At 35.9% G+C, this 21,793-nt stretch overlaps 1 protein-coding gene across 1 annotated transcript in view; it reads left to right on the forward strand.

The window, feature by feature from the left end:
- LOC145668405 (dual 3',5'-cyclic-AMP and -GMP phosphodiesterase 11A-like) overlaps positions 1–21,793 on the forward strand; it is a 713,632-nt gene that overhangs the window by 678,108 nt on the left and 13,731 nt on the right. Inside the window, exons 16-17 of the mRNA XM_081736207.1 lie at positions 10,022–10,112; positions 17,657–17,757. Coding sequence (XP_081592333.1) covers positions 10,022–10,112; positions 17,657–17,757 — 192 coding nt within the window. The remainder of the gene's footprint in view (positions 1–10,021; positions 10,113–17,656; positions 17,758–21,793) is intronic.

Consider the following 21,793-nt stretch of genomic DNA (forward strand, 5'->3'; position numbering starts at 1 on the left):
ATGTATCATTCATCAGTGCCTAGTTTGTTTTAAATTGAAAGTGTCAGCCTCAGAACAATTCATGGGTCAATTACCACCAACGCGAGTACAGCCAACTCCAGCGTTTATTCACGTAGGGGTGGTCTTCGCCGGTCCCCTAATCTAACAGGGGTGAATCCAGGACGGGCCTTTTGGGGGCGATGGGTTGTAATACTGATACTTAAAGCTACTTTTAAGAGCTCCAAACTCTGGGATGGGTATTATTTATATATAAAATAAGAAAGTTTCCTCTTCTGAGAAGGGCGATCGCCCCGATTGTTCCCCTCTGGATCCGCCCCTGCCTAATGATCAAGCAAGGAACTAGATCTCATAAAATGACAAAGACATATGTTGCAATTTTCTTGTGCTTAGTAATCAAAGCTATTTATATGGAGTTAGTAAGTGATCTGAGTTAACAAAGCATTTTTAGCACCCCTCCAAAAGTATGTAGAAAGAAGAGACGAATTTTCAAATATTTATAGTGACAACGGAACTAATTTCGTTGTAGCTCAACGAAACCTCAAGAAGCTTTCAGAACTAATCAATTCACAGCAATCTGAAAATTCAATTCAAGATGTTTCAATGCGAGAAAGCTTTGCGTGGCATTTCATTCCACCCAGTGCAACTAATTTTGGATGTATTTGGAAAACTGCATTGAAGTCATTCAAGTTTCATTTAAGAAGAATGGCAGGTGTCACGATTTTGGCATTTAAAGAACTGAACACAGTTATAACATAAATAGAAGCCTGTTTGAACTCAAAACCAATCACTATTCTATTCTATCACCCTTCGTTTTTGTCGCCAGGACATTTTCTCATTGGTGAACCTTTAATGAGTATTCCTAAATCAGACCTATTACAGATATTCCAATCAACCGATTATCAAGATGAAATCACCTTCAGAAGATGAAGCAGCCGTTTGGAAAAGGTGATCTAAGATCATTTACATAGACTCCAGCAAAGAAAATGGATACCGAAACAACCTGATATTTCTTTTCAAGATGTGGTTCTAATTAAAGAAGACACTACTCCACTACTATCATGGAAATTAGGTATTATCCAATAAGTATTTTCTGGAAAAGATGAACTAGTGAGAGTAAAGTGTAAGAGAGAGTTTGTTAAAAGACCAACTACTAAAATTGTATCTTTACCCAAAAGAGATTATGGGTATCATGTGTAAGTTGACTTGAATCAATCAAGAGAGCGGAGAATGTAGAGACTTTGCAGTGAGTTGGTGTCATTATCGATTGCATTTTCATAACGTTTGTCTTTTGTTTTAATTAAGTAAATGTGTGAGCGAGGTGGGTACCATGAAAGCAATTAGCGATGATCCTCCGATATTGCGTGAAAATACAATTTAATAACAAATTGTAAGTGTCTTCAAGTTTTTGTGTGGTTAGTATAAATAAACATATATTCACTTATCATAATTATTTGTTTTTGTGTATCATTTATTCATACAGAAACAATCAAATTGACTTCGTAAACTAACCTTGTCTATATAAATAACAAACTGCTGCGCGCATTTTTATGCTTTAAAAAATATATCACAATATTTTATGATATAGACAAAATTTCGCGTAGCTGAAACCTCGCTACTCAAAACCTCGCAGGTCAAAACTTGCCTAGCTAAGAATACGTGGGCTAAAATCTCACTTAGCCTAGACTACGCTAGCCAAAATCTCATGTGGCCGAATCTTCACTACCCTAACTTTTGTCTGGGCAAAATCTCACGGACCAAATCGCGCTGAGCCAAAATTCACAGATCGAAAATTTTGTACAGATAAAACTTTGCCTTAACAATGTAATTATACAAGAGCTTCTACGATCAAAATAATAATAATAAGCAAAAGAATCAGAAAATTTCCAATTTAGACACTACAAGTGAAAAAAAATGACAGTTTAAAATGAATCGATATATAATCGTAAAATAAACTCAAATTAGAAGAAATTTTATCCATCGAATCTATTTTAGTTATGTGGTGATTAGATAGTTAAGAATATATGATTAATTACTTATTTGGTGAGAGTGAACTGTGAATTCCACCGAAGGTCCAAGATTAATGCGAAAAATCTACTATATCACGAATCCTTTAGTTAACAAGATGAAACTCTGTATATAAACTTCTCATTGAAAATAAATGGAAACGTGTGCCAGCAGTTTCAAAATTTTAGATTTTAGGTGACAATTTCTATAGTTTCTCTCCACATTTAACTCAGCTTTGTATTTGCCATCAATACTTGAAAACAGCTGAACCATTTCTATCTACTGCACTGTTCTCAGATTTATTTTTAAAATACAGTAAGACAAAGTTTTCTGTGCTGAATATGTGTGGATTGAGAATACTTTTTGTTCATTACGAAGTAAAATAGAATGTTAGTAATGTTGTGCAAGAAGGTAGGAGGAGACTATCCATGTCCATATCTGAAAGCGCCAGGGAAATAGAGGTATATATATATATATATATATATATATATATATATATATATATATATATATATATATATATATATATATATATAACGATAGTTTTTGAACACACTGAATAAATTGTTATGGCGAAATTTTGTTCCGCGTGATTTTGAACGGTGAGATTTTGTCCTATTCGTGATTTCATCCCGCGAGAAATTGACAAGGTGAGATTTTCCCCGAGAAGTTTTACCCTGAAAATTTAGACTTCGTTTAAGTTGATGTTAGCAAGCTTGAATAAATTGTATTTTGCTTTCTACTTTTGGCCGTGTCGTGTTTTTGAATGATTTCAGTTTTTTTTAATAAAAAAAAGAGAGAAATAGTTTTCTACATCTTCGTAAAAAAATGTTTTCTACGTTACGTAATTTACTAGCAAATTACATTTAATTTACGTAAAACGAACAAGTAAATTACCTTGCCAACTCTAGAGATAAGGTATCAGTTACTTTCACTTTAATGTTTTTAAAAAGCCGATAACTATTTACTTTCTCACAACTAATCAATATATTGCATAATTGCCAGTAAAGTTTCTCACTCATAGCATGGTTTTCAGTCAGTAACTTTGGAACGAATTCAAATTTGAGTAAAGTTTATGTTATAAAGAAAACATTGTAAGTCACAAAATCACATAATTTCAAAGTTAAATGAGTCTATTTGTACGGGCTCTGTAGGAGGCAGAACATACAGGAGGTGATCTGCCTTTGCTATTGACTATTGAAGCATTCATTTGTGAGTGTTTCATGTTGGATAAAAGAGAGCAGTGTTGACAATTTAGTAGTTTTTCCACCAAATATGATGGTTTTTCAATGCTTGTTTGGCGGGCAAAGTTGTAATTTGATGGATAGCAGGTAGATGGTAGATACTTGTTGGTGATCTACTGATTTTTTTTTTTAATGGTATATGCAAACTTGCTATGGCAGTATAATATATATAATCTTGCGCACCGATTCCGCTTTCGCTCTTTTCGACAAATCAATCGGAACTATTTCAACATAATCTAGAGATATCACATTACTATTATAGTATAAAAGTTTGGCATAACGATCTCCGCTATGATTCCTGCCCTGCTTTTTCTTTAAAATGGCATACATACGTGATCGCGTCCTGTGTTCGAAGTTAGCTGAATGAGTTTGTAATTTAATTTAGATGTAGAAGAGAAATTGTATGAAAGAAAAACCGGCTTATCTCACGTGTTGTTATACCCTCAGGCTGTGGCAACTGTAAATAATAATAATAATAATAATAATAATAATAATAATAATAATAATAATAATAATAATAATAATAATAATAATAATAATAATAATAATAAATTATGATTTCAATTCAGATGTAAACAAGCTGAAGAATGTTGTAATATAATGCAAATATAATGATGGGAATTCCACTCAGTAATGGTGTGACATTCCACATCTGATTCCTGTAGTTATGTGTTTGCCATTCTATTTATGTTCCGACATCTGCTGTAACAAGTGAATGTCTACCAAGAAATTTCGATCTTTTTTAAGTCAATGAAATGTATATTTGGTTCTCGTAGTTTGATTCTCACTAACAGATATGCCGTGGTACTTGCTGTAATTGAAATAACAAACCAAGGAGTATACTGGAGTACTTACTGCTTTAGCTTTACATTTCCATGGCTAGAGGTATTTGTAGTAGCTTCTAAACCATTTTAGATGTATTTTGATAGTTTTCATTGGTCTAGTGGAAGAATGTGCTAAACTGTTGGCAACACTTAAAGAGGCATTACACAGTAAGTTAGAGAAGGAAACCTCTTTATTGTGCTGAAATAGGAAAATATTTCCTATGGAGATTAAGGCAATAAGTACAGTGGCTTACTATCCATTTCATAAAGATAGGCCCCTGACGTTCACTCAAAACTTACATTGCATTGTCGTACCTTATTAGAATCGTTGGAATGTTGACTTTTCAATACTTAAGACATAAAAATTCTTCTTTGCACTGTGTAGTGAGAAACAAATAGGAATTAATGAAAAAGTGCGTATTTTATCGTACTATTTGGTAAACTAATGTTTATAGGACTATATCTCGGAAAGGAGATCACATGAAATAATTCCCTGTACACAATATATAGGTGCATCTATTACCTGTAAGTTCTGAAAATTTCATTACTCAACACGTAGCAATTTTCTTGTTATTCAGTAAAAAGTGAGACATCATTATCTCTGAATTGCTGCGGTGTATTATCAATCTAAAAAAAAAAAAAAAAAAAAAAAAAACTTTTAGAAAGATCTTAAAGTACCTTTACCAACCATACTGTTTCGATTTGTTTTAAAAGATAAACAATAACAAATATGACATTATGATTTTCTCTGCTCTGCGCCTTTCGTTATCGCAGGTTATTCGGAGTACCACGTTGCCACATTTTTCTGGCGGGTATACACTCTCAGCCCGACGGGTATTTAAACTAGTCACTCACACTATCCAGCACTTTGCAGAGGTATTTTTAAAATTTCATATCTCCAAAGATTTTAAACTAATTTCTGAGAAATTAACAGAGTATACAGTAAACATACGTATTGTTTAAAATTAGAGAAACGAACTGTTTACCTTGTTTAGATTTGCATGTGATGGTAATCAAAAATTTGTTGCTTTTTGTCAGTTTTTTCACTTACTGCACGTAGTACAAAATACATTTGTACCGAAACAAACACACTCACGAAGTTTATGATATGATATAATCTCAGTTGATATCTAATATTGAGTTTACACTTCACAGAAAATCTTGAAGAATGTTGTACATTTCGAAGCACTTCCCTACACTAAGTTCAACTTCATCTATCAGACAATAAACGCTAATATTTTATTAAAAACGTCTTTCACCATGGAGATGCTACGCACTTTGCATCTCCTTTGCCCTACTCTATTAGGATTTACGGATATTAGGGGAACTTTGTATGGGTAATGGCCCCTTGCTACCAGTCTTCCATGAGTGAAGACTGGGATAGTCCCACTAGTTCAGTGCCTGCTGAGTGCAGCAGTTTTTCTGCTACGTTCACATAAAAAGTTCGAAGTGCGATTTGTTTTCCTGCTTTCTTCCTGTACAGTGTGTGAACACTGACAGTGATAAGTCAAACAGCAGAAAAAACATCTTCTTCCACCATTTGATAGATATACTAATAGCTCTTACGTAGTTGATTCGTAAAAATCGCGTAAAGCTGAATAAAAAGCACATGTGAATAATCAATGTATAAGATTTCTTGTTTTCAATTGAAGTAACACGCTTTTACTTAGAAAACAAAGATTTTTGTTTCAGTAATTTTTCTTTTTCTCAATCTGCTGTTTTGCGTATTTATTCATTTCATTTTCTACTATTCCCGGCGGGAGTTCATGTGGTTTGGATTCCACGTTAATCAGTAGGTCCACGTCTCATATCGCCTCTGCTCAACGGAACGTTAAACTCAAAATCAATCAAACTTTTTACTATAAAACTTCATCGGTAAAAATAGCTGAAACACTTTATATGGGGAATACTCTGTAGATAGACTACCATTTTGAGTAATTCCCGGGACATCACTAAACAGGGGTTTTATCGCATTTGAGTTTTATCGCTCCAAACTACATCAGAATCTGCCTTCAAATAGGAACGACGCGATCCTTTTTCTTCTTTCAGGGCGCAACCTCAGGTTTACTTGAAACAGAGTTACTATCTTGTTCACTCCCGGATGTGCCTCCACTGAGCACAGAATAATCAATGTCATTACTATCTCATAACCATCTGTGTCGGAGTCATTCATCAGTTCTGTAATTTCATCATCGCTCAAAATTTTGCCACTTCCTTCTGTAATGCCGCCGCTTGTAGAGGGAATATTCATAGTATTTTTCAATAAAAAAGCACGAGAAATATTTAGGGAAAATATAAATGCACGTTCGCCCGTCTCACTCCAATGTGCACATATGATGTGAATGTGTAAGTTTTTGACGCCTACGAACTGAAGGGAAGTGTTGGAAACGTAATCAGTGCGTCGTGATTAGACGCAAAAACAGTCCTCGTCACCTATACATTGCATAGTTTTCTTTTGTTGAAATAAAACAAAGGACCCATGTTTCTCTATGACATTCAGCAGGGGAATTGATCACAGAACAACTTGGGTAAACATGTGATTGCCAAGGCTACATTTCTTTTTTTTTTCCTTTAACATCTTCGTAAGCTGGTAAGTGTGTATACTGATAGATCTTGAGGTAGAAATGGAGCCATTATTAATAAGTGTCCAGGAAGATAGCAGGAGCTATGATGAGTCAACAAGTGACGAAAGTGAATGAGATAAGTAGATTAAGAGATGAGTTTTTGGATGTGTTACTTCAATGTTTTATTTCGATTACATTGAGATACGTACATGCATTGTTATTATTATTAAGATGTTCTGAAAGGTTATGAGATCTTACATTCTTATGAAGTAGGCTTCGAGCTGCAAGCTTTCTGAACGCGACAACACAGCACAACAACGTTGTCACACTTCCAGTTACTGTATGCTGTTTCTTCATATGAGCGCGGAGAATTTAAAGGCTGGGTTGCAACATGGCTCTCCGCTTAACGCATAAAATATGTTCGAATAAATATTTTTATTAAAAAAAATAAATACTCTACCAACTAAATCCTTTTTTGTTAAAAGTTTCAAATATTTGGAACACTAGAGTTCCAAATTTTCGAACTGTGTTTTGTACGTTTCTCTTCCTACTACGGTAAAGGAGATCATAGCGTCATACATTTATTTTAATTACACAAACAGTATCAAGTGATGGAAATTGAACTTTTCACAACTTATAGTTAATGGATGCATCTACATATCGTACACAGGAAATTATCTTAAGTGATCTCATTTTTGAGATATAGTCCTATGAACATTGATTTACCAAAAAATACTATAAAATACGCACTTTTTCATTAATTTCTATTTTTTTCTTATTACACAGTACAAAGAAATTTTTTGTGTCTTAAGTATTGAAAAGACAATATTCCAACAATTCTAACGAGGTACGACAATGCAATATAAGTCTTGAGTGAACGTCAGGGCAGCACCGCGAAGTCAGAGGCCTATCTTTATGAAATGGATAATAGTTTAAATTCCTAATTTGGCTCCTATGAAAGTTTTTCTTGAACGTGGTAAGCGTAAAATTAATCTTCGCCGTATTTCCATTCTTTGAGTGTGTTGATGTAGAACATGTCAACAATACCCTTATGTCCATAAACAATAATGTGACAGATTATCAGGAACACATTAAAAAAAAAACTATTCTCAAATTACACTCTTAAACCCAGCCCCGGCCAAGTGAACTTTGTGGTGGATAAACAATGTGTGCGTGGGTTTCTTCGGGGTTCTCCCGTTTCCTCCCACTTTCTTCATTCCACCATTTCATTCATTACTCATCATCACTGCCTCCTTTAGCCTAAGCGTCATATACGTGGGACGTAAAACTCAAAGATTTGGATAGAATTTTCACTCTTACTGTAGTGGAGTCGTTATTTTACTGTTTTTCATTTCAACTAATTCTCTAAACATGAAAAGTTTTGAAATTCCCTTAAGGTGATCTCCAAATAACTCAGAGTTTCTTTAAAATGCAGAAGGTAACATAACCACTTTCAACAAGGAAGAGGTTGTTAATTCGGCACGTTTACATATATAGGGGAGGTTGTGAGTACGTTCATTCATAATTTCGTCCTATTTTTGATTTTGTTTTTTGTATGAAAGAGTTTATTTTCTCGGTGGTCCCAGATGAATTTCATCGATACTAATATAGTGTTGGGGTGCTAGATCGTGAAAAATTTCCCCGCGGGTCTAGGGTTGTCGATGGATGTAGCGAGAGGTCTGAAGCGTTAGAGTGAGTTCGTAAAGTGTACACCATTAGTGATACGAGTCATTTTGTAGTAGCAGGGATGGATTTTTAACCGCTCTAGATATTTCAGTGTGCTTGCCCCTGTCAAGTCCGATAGTCCTGAATAGTAATAAAAATAAAAAAATAAAAGTGAAGATTTTTTTTAAGTTCCTTTGGTGTTCGTGATCCCAGGAGAGCGTCATCCATTCCCCGTTCTATTCTCAGTGGGAGTGCATTAAAATTTAGGTTTACTATCATTCATTTTCATTAATTATTCATTTCCCTTATCCTAAAGGGCATAACCGTATGACGTTAACTAAAAAATTATATTTCATTTTATCTTATCGAGTGCAGTATGAAATACCATAATTGTACGTATGATCACGCATAACATCGTCATAGGTGAACCAATTTTGTTGATTTGAAGTTGGTTATTTATTATTGGTTTTAAAACTTTCGTATTAACAATCTTGTTATATTGTAAATGTGTAGGCCTAAACAACATTTTCTTTGGCAACGGAAAAGAGTATATTATTCAATTTGGACCCCTCTTACTTAAATACATAAGCAGATTAGAACGTTTTTTTCTGATAATGGAGATTGTATATACATAATGATACTAATCAGATCGTACTTGTAACTTAACAGAAGTTGAATAAGAACTTACAGATCACAGATGACGAGAAGAACCCTAAAACAGGGGTAGCGGGGAAAGGTCAATGACGGGGTCAAGTCCATTTTCGGTTTTTGAGGTGTGGTCTATACTTAGATGTCGTCTGCCACTCCGGGTAAAGTTATATGTGTGCTATTCCGTGGTGTCATTTGAAACTCCCCTGTGAAAAGTGGGCGAGCCCATACCTACGTCACACTACTTCTGCTAAGGTTCTTCTCGTCATCTGTGAGCTGTACTGTAACATCACTGAAAAGTATATAAACATTTCATAGGACAAAGTTGTGCTCATTTATTAAAAATACTATGGTTACTAATGCAAACTTGCTGGCTATATCCCTCTTCTATCTTTCCTAGTTCACAAAATTTATTCCATCACATCCACTTGAGATTAACAGTTTGTCGACTATTGCGCTAACCCGAAAACCTTTTGTAAAACGGATACTCTAATTTCTGATATTTCACACGTAGATTTAATAGTATTCATTTCATAGCTTGAAATCCTTATTCACTACCATTACTTTAAGATTGCTGTCCTTGTGACAGTAATACAACTGTGACATAACGTTAAAACACCCAGTTAAGAGCACCTTTTAATGTTCTGGCATTCATATTAAATGGTAAAGGAGTGGTAAGAATTAAGTTTAGGATTTAAGATTTAGATTTCTGGGCTGTCGGCATCTAAGGCCACTTAGTCCGTCACGTTTGACGTCCCTCGGCGAGCACACTAGCCGGGGAAAGGGAAAGAAGGAAGTGGCCTGCGACCTGTACGTTACGTACCACCCCGGCATTTGCCTGGTGTGAATGAGGAAAACCTCATTGAGGGTGGCTGGCCTAAAAAAGCGTTTTACACCACCGGGAATCGAACCGGGGACCGCTCGCACCGAAAGCGACAGCGTTAGCGGTTACGCTACGCGAGGCACGTAAGAATTAAGTGTTTAAAATGTTGTCTCAAATTAAGGATGTAGTCTTTTGAATAAACTACAACGACAATTTTCAACATTGTACTTTACTGTTTATAATTTACAGGACTGGTTCAGCTTTAGTGCTTCTGTATGGAACCAAAAATACTATGGAACACCACCATTTCAACCACGCAGTCATGATTTTAAGTAGTGAGGTAAGTTGACAATGTTAGAAACAGTTATGTTGTCTTTGTCCTAAGCATATGATGCAGTGTTTTGCTTAAGCTGCTCAAGGTAGCGTTCATACGTCATCAAAGTATGTATTCTTTGTCAAATAAGTAAACGTATATTGTGAGTCTGGCATTCCTACTACGACTATTGTGGAAAATATGAGAATTAAAATAGAAGTAAGTCTGAAATACGTTATGTAAGAGGATAGAAGTTTTAAATACAAATAAAGCATAGTGTAAATAAGTGACGACAATATAAAGAAACATATCATAGAAGTTTCGAAGTGGAGACTCAGAATTCAATTGCAAGACTGCGATCGAAAGACATCAATGACAATGTATTAATGGTGATTGGTAGTGGTCAAACGATTAAGATAGTTGATTATGAATTTGAACTGTAGAGACTGTTTAGCTATAAGCATGTAATTTGAAGTGCTCACCAATTACAGTGGAGTCTCGCTTATCCGAACTAATTAGGACCGATCCCTGTTCGGATTACGTGATTGTTCGGATTAACCGGAATAACAGTAAAATCACGGTTTGAAGCGAATGAATAGGTCTATCTTGTTGTAATACATAGGGCATAATATTTCAAAACATGTTTTCTGACTAGTATATGTACTGTACTGGAAAAATGAGAATTAAAAATGTTGGAGAAACTTGATGCCTTTATTTGTGTAGTTCGCTCTACAGCGATCGACAGTTTGTCAGCTGTTGTTTCAGTGCAAACTAGAGACCTGCACGGGCCGAATTTTTCGGCCCGAGCCCAATCAAGCCCAAACGTAGCTAGGCCCGGCCCAGCCCGAGCCCGAAAAATTTTGGAGATTTTCGGCCCGAGCCCGGCCCGGCCCGATAAGTTTTTTAATTCTTGGCCCAAGCCCGGCCCGGGCCCGATAAATTGTAAAAGTTTTTGGCCCGACCCCGGCCCGATAATTTTTTTAAAAACTTACCTCGAGCCCCAATCGTTCCCAAAATTTAGTACTAAATTTGACTTAACCCTCAGAAACATTTTCTAAACTCTGGTTCACAACCTGACGCTTGCCTCCTAGAGCTTTGCCTGTCATCGAGAGAACAAAAACTCCATTCCCTGTAACAAAAATCTAACTTAATTGATTTTTAGCATAAAGTGAAGATGATAATATTGTTTAGCGACAGGGAAAACATTCCCACCCCTTCTTGTTATATTTTGAGTTCAGTGAAGGTCAAGGTCAGAGCTCAATTTACCACATAAATGCAATCCTCTATAGTGAAAGTGGAGCCGCTAAGCAACACAAACTGTAAATAGCTAGTGCATTCTTTGTAACATTTTTCACGGACACACTTCTTCAACGTTTGGCTTTATTCCAATTATCGTTTAACGAAAGTCAATAATTATTAAGGAATTGCAATTGATCGGCCCCAGCCCGGCCCGACCTAAAGAGAAATCAGTGTCGGCCAGCCCAAGCCCGGCCCGGTCCAAAGAAATAACAGTGTCGGCCCGCCCAAGCCCGGCCCGTGCAGGCCTCTAGTGCAAACATTGTTTCCTCGTTTTGAGCATTTGCCTATTGCAGTGCGAGAGCCGATTGTTATGGGAGTAAGCATATAATCCTTACTCTTAAAGATAAGCTAGACGCTCTAAAAGCGTTTAGATAACGGTGAAAGTGCGATCAAATTGATTACAGAGTTAAATGTTGGCAAATGCAACCATTTCCGTACTTTTAGTTATTAATTTTATAAAACTGTTATTAATTAATAGTTATTAATTTCATTTCCGTATTTTCACCACAAAAATAAATAAATAAGTAAACTTTTCCTCCCAGACCTGTTCGGATTACCGGGACTCCATTATACCTCTATAAAAATTGTTGCGGGAATACCATAGGATTCTGAAACATGTATTTTTGAATAGCCCACATATTACCTCCTAAGTGAAGTCTTGACCCGACTACGATAGATCCCATACTATTAGAGCTATATTTTTCATCTTATCTTGTCAGGAATCACCTCCTAAACGTTGTCGGTGTTGTTTTGAAATACCCTGAATAGTTTGCATAGTCAGTTTGATGTTACCTTCATGTGCACCGTCTCGTGAGATACTTAATTTGACTCTGAAATAATGACCCCTCTCCCTCATACAATATGCATTTTAATCAAAGTAACATTATAAAAACCCAGTTCGAAGTAGTTCATAACTATATCTAAAAATCATTTTAATCAGTTCAGCCACTTTTCCATGATTTAATCACAAATAAGGTCAGTTTTATTTTTATATACATATTAGATTACAAATGTAGTTTATTTCTGTCAGTAGCTTACGGACTCCTAGAGGCGCGCCTCCAGGTTGGAAACCACTAGTACATAAACCAATAACATACAGTTTTATCGTTTACAATTTAAAATGTATCATAGCCTAAATTATAGAATATTCATGGAGTAAACAATAACTAAATACTTCACGAAACAAAGATGGTGCTGAATGTTGAATCTATTATCAATTCTAATAATATTTGCGTATCTCAGTCTTGTGTAAATAACTACAACCTTTAACTTCTATGTATTACTTTCTATTAAAAATCTAAATAACATGGAATATGAAAGTTTTATATTTTTCAAAATTGTGAGCTTTCTCTCTGAAGTTACGTACACTTACTATGTGAGAAACAATTTTAATTTAGGTTAGAAACTTCTCTCTGTATTTGAAAGAATTTTCTTTCACCCCGCATTTTATATTAAACACTTTTTAGAAAGGCACAATATGGTGAAGTATACCAGTGCCTTAAGTATAATATATTTTCAATTCTGAACCAAAAAAAAAAAAAAATGTACAATCACATAAAATCGTGGAACAAGAGTTTTGCAAAGTCATTTCGAAGAAAGCTTTGCCTTCTCGAACTAAAATTATTATCAATATTTGTATTTTTTTTATTATTTATTCGTGTTATCATTATTATTCCTTCAAACTCTTATTTTCACGAATACTTTCGAAAAATTTGAAGTTTAAAATACATAAAACGATAATTGAGAAGCTTGTTTCCAAAATGTTCATTATTACATTTGGGATTTTTATCAGGAAATAGAAAAAAAAACAAATATGATCATTAAATTTTGCTGTAGAATGGTGATTCGATTTCATTTAGGTAGAATATTTTATAATTTATTTTACTAATACATAGTTAGGTGCATGCATGTACTTAATAATTTTTAATAAAATACGGTATTTAAAATTTTGGAAATTATGGATATAGTACCTTTTGGGTTTATATGTGGATATAATATATTTTGGTACTAAATAGAATGGATATACTATGTTTTGAAACTAAAATCATAGAACACGGTAATACAAGATTAGATTTCTAAATCACTTACATATTAAATAGTACATTAAAACAATACACTCTGACATTTTTTATTACATGAGATAAATACATACGTACGTATAAGTTCATAATCTATTTGTGTCGTTTCCGTGAATGTTCTGTTGGTGTTTCAGCACAACAGTCCCATGCGTCTTGATCACTATAATCATCTTCTGCGCTCGATAACATTATGATATTTATTAAACTAGCTTCAAACAACAAAGTGTGACAGAAAAAACTCGAAAAGTGTAATGTTTGAGGGCAACTAACGTACAAAACTGTTTAAAAACAAGCACTGTTACCAATAAGAGTGACATCAACAATGATATTAACAATAATGTTTACTACAGTGTTCAAGTGACGTTCCCACATGCGATGTTGTCAAATTAAAGCATGAATCCTTTCAGTACAATTAACAAATGAAAAATATATTTCTCACTCAGAATACATAAAAAGAAGCCTAAAAGATCTGTTTTTTTCTGTTTTAGTTGGATATAGTGCATCTTGCCATAAAAAGGAAGATATACGTATTAGACAATACTGGATATATTACATTATGGAATGAAGAAAGGATATAGTATGTTTTGAAACAATTAATTGCTGGATATAGTACATTTTCGTACAAATGCGTTTCTAAACTATGTTTTTTAACATGGTTTCGGAGCATTCTGGCACAAATTATCATCATATTTATGCAGAAGTACCACAAACCTTTCTGTTCCCATTAAAATCTCAAATTCTGAAAAAAAAAGTACCTTTTGGAAAAATCTCCTCAATTATGCCTGTTTTGTTGTGTAGGTGCAAAACAGGGTTGCTTACTTTGAGGGCAGAAGTGTACCGAGCAACCTTTTCTTAGGGGGAACAATACTTTCATTTTTTTTTCCAGGCTGGACTTCATTAATAAAAGCAAATATGAGAAAACACAAAAACACGTCAATCATTTTTTTAAGCACCTTGTATTTTGACCTATAAGGGAGAGGAAGGGAATGGCGATCAGTTGGGAATGGCGATCAGCCCACTTTGTCCTCTTTTGTGACCCGAGGAGAAGTCAAACTAGTGCTGCCATCTGCCTCTTGTAGCAAGGTTTCTTGTGTATTGTCGAGGGAGATGTCAGAGAAGACTGAAGTCTACAGCGTGCTGAAACTTGTTTTTGTTGATTTTCTTATAAGGATCTGCATATTTCAACTCACGATAGGTACAATTTTAAGTTGTAAGATCTTGAAGTTACTAAGATTTATAAAAAGTTATATTTACGTCTAATGCACGACACATAGTTACATTTCAAATAAACTTCGTTTTACAGTATAACCAGCTCAATTTTCAAAATGGCGCAATGTTGGGAATGCCGATCAACATGATCGGTTTACCATCATGGTGATCGCCATTCCGAACAAACTTTTGGAATACTTCTCCAGCCAAAAAATATGAAAGGGGCTAGACCCATATTCATAGAAAAACAAAAATTATTTTAGAAATCCCATTTGTTTTACTTCGCTTTATATGTGTAAATAAAAGATGCGGGCCCACCGCACTAAAGATTCTTCCTCTAATTTCTTTAACCAAACCATGTTATGTTGCAGTTATTATTGATACAATTATTTATGAAATAGAAAGAAAATTATGTTTCCTGAAACACTTCGTTCGAAGAATACGTAGGCTCTGAAATATTATACATCTACCATTGTATTGGTCACGTAATTTGCGGACACTGATGGTTTGTTTGATTGTTAAGAGCTAATTGACGCTACGTTCACCCCACGTTGTGTACTTCCGTACCCCTCACACTTACGTCTCTTGGAGACCGTTACCCCATTTTCTTCCCACTCCTTGTACAGTTTCACTACGCAGGAACGGACACATCCGACAGAATATGCTGCCTGAGATATTGACGCACCGACTGCTCGGGTACCTATAATCATGCCCTATTGGAATGCGAATAAATCCTGCTCACCCACCTCCCATTGTAACAATGAGCTGTCTGCCAAAAGTGTCTCCAAATAGCCCTTTATAGTAGCTTCAGGCAGTAGGTTTCTATTTAGTTAGGAGTTGTTGCTCTGTTGCCATACGTACAAGGAGAAATGGAAGAGCGCTGTTACAAATTAGCTCATTTCTTCATTTTGTATCGAAACTGTAACTTTTGGTTTTCATTTTCTATTTCAACAAATTACCTCTCATAAGGAGATAAATTTTAGTTCATAAAGGTAACCAAGATTTTTTTTTCGCTTTTTCACCCACTACTTTCGAACATCGACATATCGCCTAAGAAACACCTGGAAGATCAAAAATAGTCAATATCAGCGTCGATGACCTTCTGTCAACTTGCTGGGAAGCCATGGATTCCATCGCGGTGGAACTTGGCGGACCGTGAAGCGAGGAAGGTATCAAATGTATTTTACACTTCTACTAAAGATTTGAACTGGCGTCCTCTAAGGTGATTGTCCAAGGAATGGAACAAGTGATAATCGGACGGTGCAATGTCCGGGGAGTACAGCAGATGCAAGAGTGTTTCCTATCCAAGACGTAGAATGGTGTCCCGTGTCATCCTAGCCACGTGAGGCTTACCGATGTCCTGTAACAGAAGGACCCCTTTGCGATTCAGAAATGCAGGCTCCAGAGTTTTGAGTTTTTCTTGAATACGGCTCAACTGTTGACAGTAGCATTGATGCTTTTACCAGCTGATAGCAGTTCCGATGCACGATGCCGCCAGCAGTCCACCAAACACACAGGAGGACCTTCTTGTGGTGAAGTGATGGTTTCGTCTGTTTTGGAACCGGTTATGGGATGCTAACCAATGATGACGGCACCGTGGAACTTCGTAGAGGACCCACTTCCCATCTAATGTCAACATCCTGTCCAGAAATGGCTCCTTCCTCAGACGAGACAGCAAATAAACACACGTACCTACTCGCGTTGCCTTCTGGCCCGGAGTCAAATCATTTGGGATCTATTGACCCAGCTTGTAGTGCTTCCCAAGTTAATGGTGATGGTGCCGAATGGTTTCTCCATTCACACTGAACTGTAGTCCCAGTTCCTCACATGTCTGGTCACTGTTCGCCTCAATTGCTGCCTGAAGATCTTCATTTTCTACATACGTTGGTCTTCCAACATGTGGTGCATCATCGAGTGTTTTGTCACCGTCCTTAAACTTGTTAAACCATCGCTGCACTGTCCACATAGTCACGACACCCTCACCAAAGGCCTGGAATATCTTCCGCCCCGCTACAGAGATCCTAGTTTGAATTCGTATAGAACACACGCCCTTATGACGCTCTGTGGAGGTCACATGTTCTCTTTATCCTGACGCAAGTTCACGGTGTAACTGAACTGCCACAACCAGATAATATGTTGGACATACGGTACCCATATCAACAACTGACGTTCGCCTTATCTCCATTCACATTCAAGTCACGGTGTGAGGACCAATTGAACACAGACCTCCACAAAAAGCAACATAATTTTCTTGGTTACCGTTATAGAATGATCATCATATGGAGATAGTGTAACTACTCAACTATTTAAATATATGACACCTTATATACATACACCTCCTTTGTGCACCCCCAATTATTTTGTCTTCGTAAAGAGCCAAACACATCCTCATTTCGGTAAATGATTGTGAGGATAAGTGAGGATAAAGGTGTCGTTATTATTTGAGGCTGAGGTCGAGTGAGTATAAGGGTGAGTGAGAATAAGGGCATCAACAATATTTGAGGGTAAAGGTGAGTGATAGTATGAGAGAGTTGATTGAGGATTAATGTAAAAGAGGGTGAGGGTATCAAATTACTTGAGAATCATCCGAGTGAATGTGAGGGAATTTACTAGTTTTAGAAATCTAGGTAATAAGACATTATCAATAGCGGTGGCCTACGTAAGGGAGGTTTCTGGATTTTAGCCTTATCCCCATGAGCAAAATATTGTGCAAAAATAAACATTTACCATACTAAAATATGTACACCAACACCTTTCATCTCACATTTCATCGCACCTGCAAATAATTTAATGAGTGAAAACTGCACCCCCAACTCATCTGTGGGCACCCTTTAGTCTGAGATTAATCCAGAGGCTCGTAAGAAACAAGGTGAGCACTGTAAAAGTTACTTTGCTCTCCTGAATAAGTTTTGATGTTAAAATTTCTATATAGAAATACTAAATTTCATACGTATACTTTGCTGTAATGTATTGTTTTATTTTCAGGGACACAACATATTTTCTGGCCTTTCTCCTGAGAGTTACTCGAAAGCTATGAACGTTCTAAAGCAGAGCATTTTAGCCACTGACCTTTCCGTGTACTTGCAGTAAGTATTAAAATAGTGACCTAAAGCATAGATAACCAAAGGATAAACGGCTGTTTGGACAGGGAAGCATATGCTTCAAGTATTTCATAGAAATGTCGTATAGGTAGCGTTAGTGTGAAAGCAAAGTAAAAATGAATATTAATTAGAACTATGAGGACTGAGAAATGCATTAATATATTCTGGAAAATTTAATTGTTGTTATATTTTTAAAACCATGTTTACAAAATCTAAAATTGTAACAGATTCTTCATTGGAGAAAAATATTTCGTTTGACATTAGTGCCATCTATACGATCATTCTGTCAAGTACTTGAAAAATACGTTTCACTGTCGAGGTTGCTATTGTGTATCTAGGCTATCTGTGCCTAAAGGTAAAATTAAAAATTTATTTGTTCAAGTTTACTCATTGGATGGGGGGTATATTTGAAAGAAATGTTTAAAGGACTCAAAAAGCAAAACAAGTACGTAATAAAGGGATATCAACATTTCTTTCTCCACACATCTGAATTAATTTTTCTCCTTCCCAGTGGCGGATCTAGGCCAGGGCCGGGGGGCCTAGGTTCCCCAGTTTTTTCAGTGAAAAAATAATTTAAGCTATTGTTTATATATTTTGAAAGTTTATATATACCTGTCATAGTCTGAGTATTGGCTGCCCCCCCCCCAGTTTTTATCTTCTAGATCCGCCACTGTTCCTTCCATTAGCTTTCATATTCTTAAAGAAATTTGTGCCTCAGTATTAGATAAATTATTCTGAAAGAATGAGCTTATGAATAAGAAAAATAAAAATTAAGTTAGTTGGGAGCGAACTTTCAGACAAACACATCTTGCACCATGAGAATGGGATTTGTAGCTTAGTGGTTCCTAATTTTACCACATAATAATCATTCCAGTTATATATACCTCGCTAGTCTCCCTTCCGTTTTCCCCTTGTAAATGCTTCCTATTCGTGAAGACAAAATGAGATCAAGGTACAGGTTTTTTTTGTTTTTTTTTTTTTTGAAAAGTTTTCTGCCGTGATTCATAGGTGATATGTTTGGGTAAGATATCTGTAAAAGAAGCGTCAAAAGCAGAAATCATCTTATCTTTGTTTAGGTAGTCGCTAACACTCCCGCCTTCGGTGCAAGCGGTCCCGAGTTCGATTCCCTGTGGGGACACTCCGTTGAAAAAGTTTCAAACGCTTTTTCAGGCCAGCCACCCTGAATGACGTTTTCCTGGGTTTTCCTCATTCACACCAGGCATATGCCGGAATGGTACCTAAGTTATAAGTCCCAGGCCTCTTCCTTCCCTTTCTCCGGATATTGTGCTCGCAGAGGGACGTCATCCCTCAAAACGTGACGGGATAAATGGCCAAAGATGGCAACAGCCCAGAAATACTTACGGACAATCTGTATATAAAGTTTTTGGTAAATACTGTTCATTTTTTTAACATCACCATACATGTGATTTAACGGATTTTTAATCCTGTCTAAAATTTGGTGGAGGAAGTACAGACTATGTTTTAGAACCGAAGATAGTAATGACTTGTATCTTGTGTCATGAATAAGCAAACACTTTTTCTTTTATGTAGCAAAAAATTCTCTTACTTATTTGACATGCATCATGCATATTCTATGTATGATTTAGCGTATGTAAATGGTCTTATTGGTTTTGAAACTGAGATAAAATTATTTCAATATCTTCTTTCATGAATAAATTTTATGAATTTTTATTACTCCATCACCTTTGTGTATACAAAAGTATATACCGTTTCGGTTACTAAGGGCGAAGCCAACAAAGACTTGTTTTGAAAAAAAAAAATGCGTTTTATATTTTCTTCATAAGGGTGAAGACCACTAAACGCCCTTCTATCAATATATTATTATTATTATTATTATTATTGAAATATTTATTGTTTTAGTTTTTGATAAATAAAAAACTTGACATTGAGTTCGCTCTTACTACCCGGAATGCCTGTAGTTTATGATAAGTTTATGGTGGACAACATCGTGTCCGCCCCTTTTCTCGGGGCACTCCAGCTTCCTCCCACCTTACCATTCCACAAATTGTTCCATCATGAAATGAAATCTTAACGTCCCAGAGTTATGCCGGCTAGGCTATAGGGGATGGTGATGATGAGAAATGAATGAAATGATACAATGAGGAAAGTGGGAGGAAACGGGAGAACTCGAGAAAACCCACGCACACGGTGTTTGTCCAGCACAAACCTCACTTAGCGCGAGCTGGGATCGAACCAGGGATCCCAAGCAACGGAGGTGAACGCTCTACCACTGAGACACTGCGCCCCCCATACTTCCATCATCATTCACTTGTTTTAATCATCATCTGCATTAGTCAAAAGGACATAATCATGGGACGTTAAACTCAAAGATTTCATTTCATTTACGGGATTATTTTAGGGGGGTAAGATTCAAAAAATCTCGAAATCTAAAAATATGGACCACTCTAATATATATATATATATATATAGCGTAAGACATAGGGTAACTCTGTTATTATTAGAGTTAGAACAAAATGTAAGAGGGAAAACTGTCTCCAAATATGATGTTTGCAATCTAAAGTAAAGGAACATTTTAAATCGAATTAGCCGTTTGGGCTGTACACTCTTTATGTGCCCAATGTTAAATGAAAATGCAACGTTGCCATTTATCTTTACCCACAACTTAAGTGAATATAGTTAAAGTTACTGTCTTTTACGCTAACCAGTCGATGGCCAGCCCCCATTTCAAACATGTCCCCCCCCCCCTTCACTATACTCTTACAAAATGTATCCACCTCCCGGTAATGGCAAGGTTGTATTTTCATTAACATTGTGTTCATAAAGAGTGTACAGCCCAAAGAGCTAGTCCGATTTGAAAAATTTCTTCATTTTAGATTGTAAACATTATATTTGGAGACAGTTTCCCCTCTCATATTTTGTTGTAACTCTGATAATAACAGGGTTACCCTATGTCAAGGGACTTTTGAAACATCCGAGAGAGACAGAGAGAGGAAGAGAAACGTATATACTAGGTACCGTGTATACTTTTTTCTATATACTTATTGGATTCTGTTTGATTTTATTAATATACCCTAACAAGTTCATTATCGCTTTGAGGAAAATAAATACAACGCCACGTGAACATGTTACCAATTCTTCTTGCAAAATCTTTGCTCCTTTTCCATCTCTGCCACTTACATTTTCTTGAAATTGGATCGTTAAATTTTAATTAACTAATTAGGAATGATTAGAACTTGAGAAGTTAGAGATTAAAGCTGTTCGTTGCCATCTCTCTTTTGAAGTTGTTGGGACAGAAAGAAAAAGGAAAGTAAAAAAGAAGAGCGTATCATACCAGTAGTAAAAAAAAAAAGAAAGAAAAAAGTACTTTAGTGAACTAATAAAAGAAACAGTGATTACTTAAGGAGTTCAGTTAGCTGTGTGACGGGTAATTTTAACGGTTAACAACCAGAATGGTGCATTTAAAAGAGTGAGTATAATACCTAAATTAAAACGTGGAAACTTGAAGTCGTAATCCTTTGCATTTTTAACTCAATATACACTGAGAAAAATCTGTTCTCCGAACAGCGGTATATTGTACAAATATACGGAATTCTCTTGCTTACTACAGAAATCAGTATGGAGCGTACGTTATCCATATGCTACATACGCTCTACCCTTAGATGTTACATCATGCCGTTGCAGGATGTCTGATATCTAACAGTTTTCCGTATATAACATGCATATACTTTTGTTATATTCCTCAGCTATATGTTACGTTCGTTTGTATGTGAGATCCTGATCGCCTATATTGAGTCATACAGAAAATACGTATAGATGGAACACTTATATGAAAAGTATTATAAAACATGCGTTTTCAGTTATTCGTCTGTTGTATGTTAAGTCCGAAAAGTACAGAAATTACGCATATAGCCTACCTTTTTAAGTACGCCACCTACATTTTTTTTCTCAGTATAGTAGGAAATTATACTTATTTAAGCGAGATTTTTCCATTCTAGTTTATGGGCAGTTACATATCTGTCTGTCTGTGGGGGGGGGGGGC

This window comes from Thermobia domestica, chromosome 13, assembly GCF_964235325.1.
Source record: "Thermobia domestica chromosome 13, izTheDome1.hap1.1, whole genome shotgun sequence".
NCBI classification, from domain to species: domain Eukaryota; kingdom Metazoa; phylum Arthropoda; class Insecta; order Zygentoma; family Lepismatidae; genus Thermobia; species Thermobia domestica.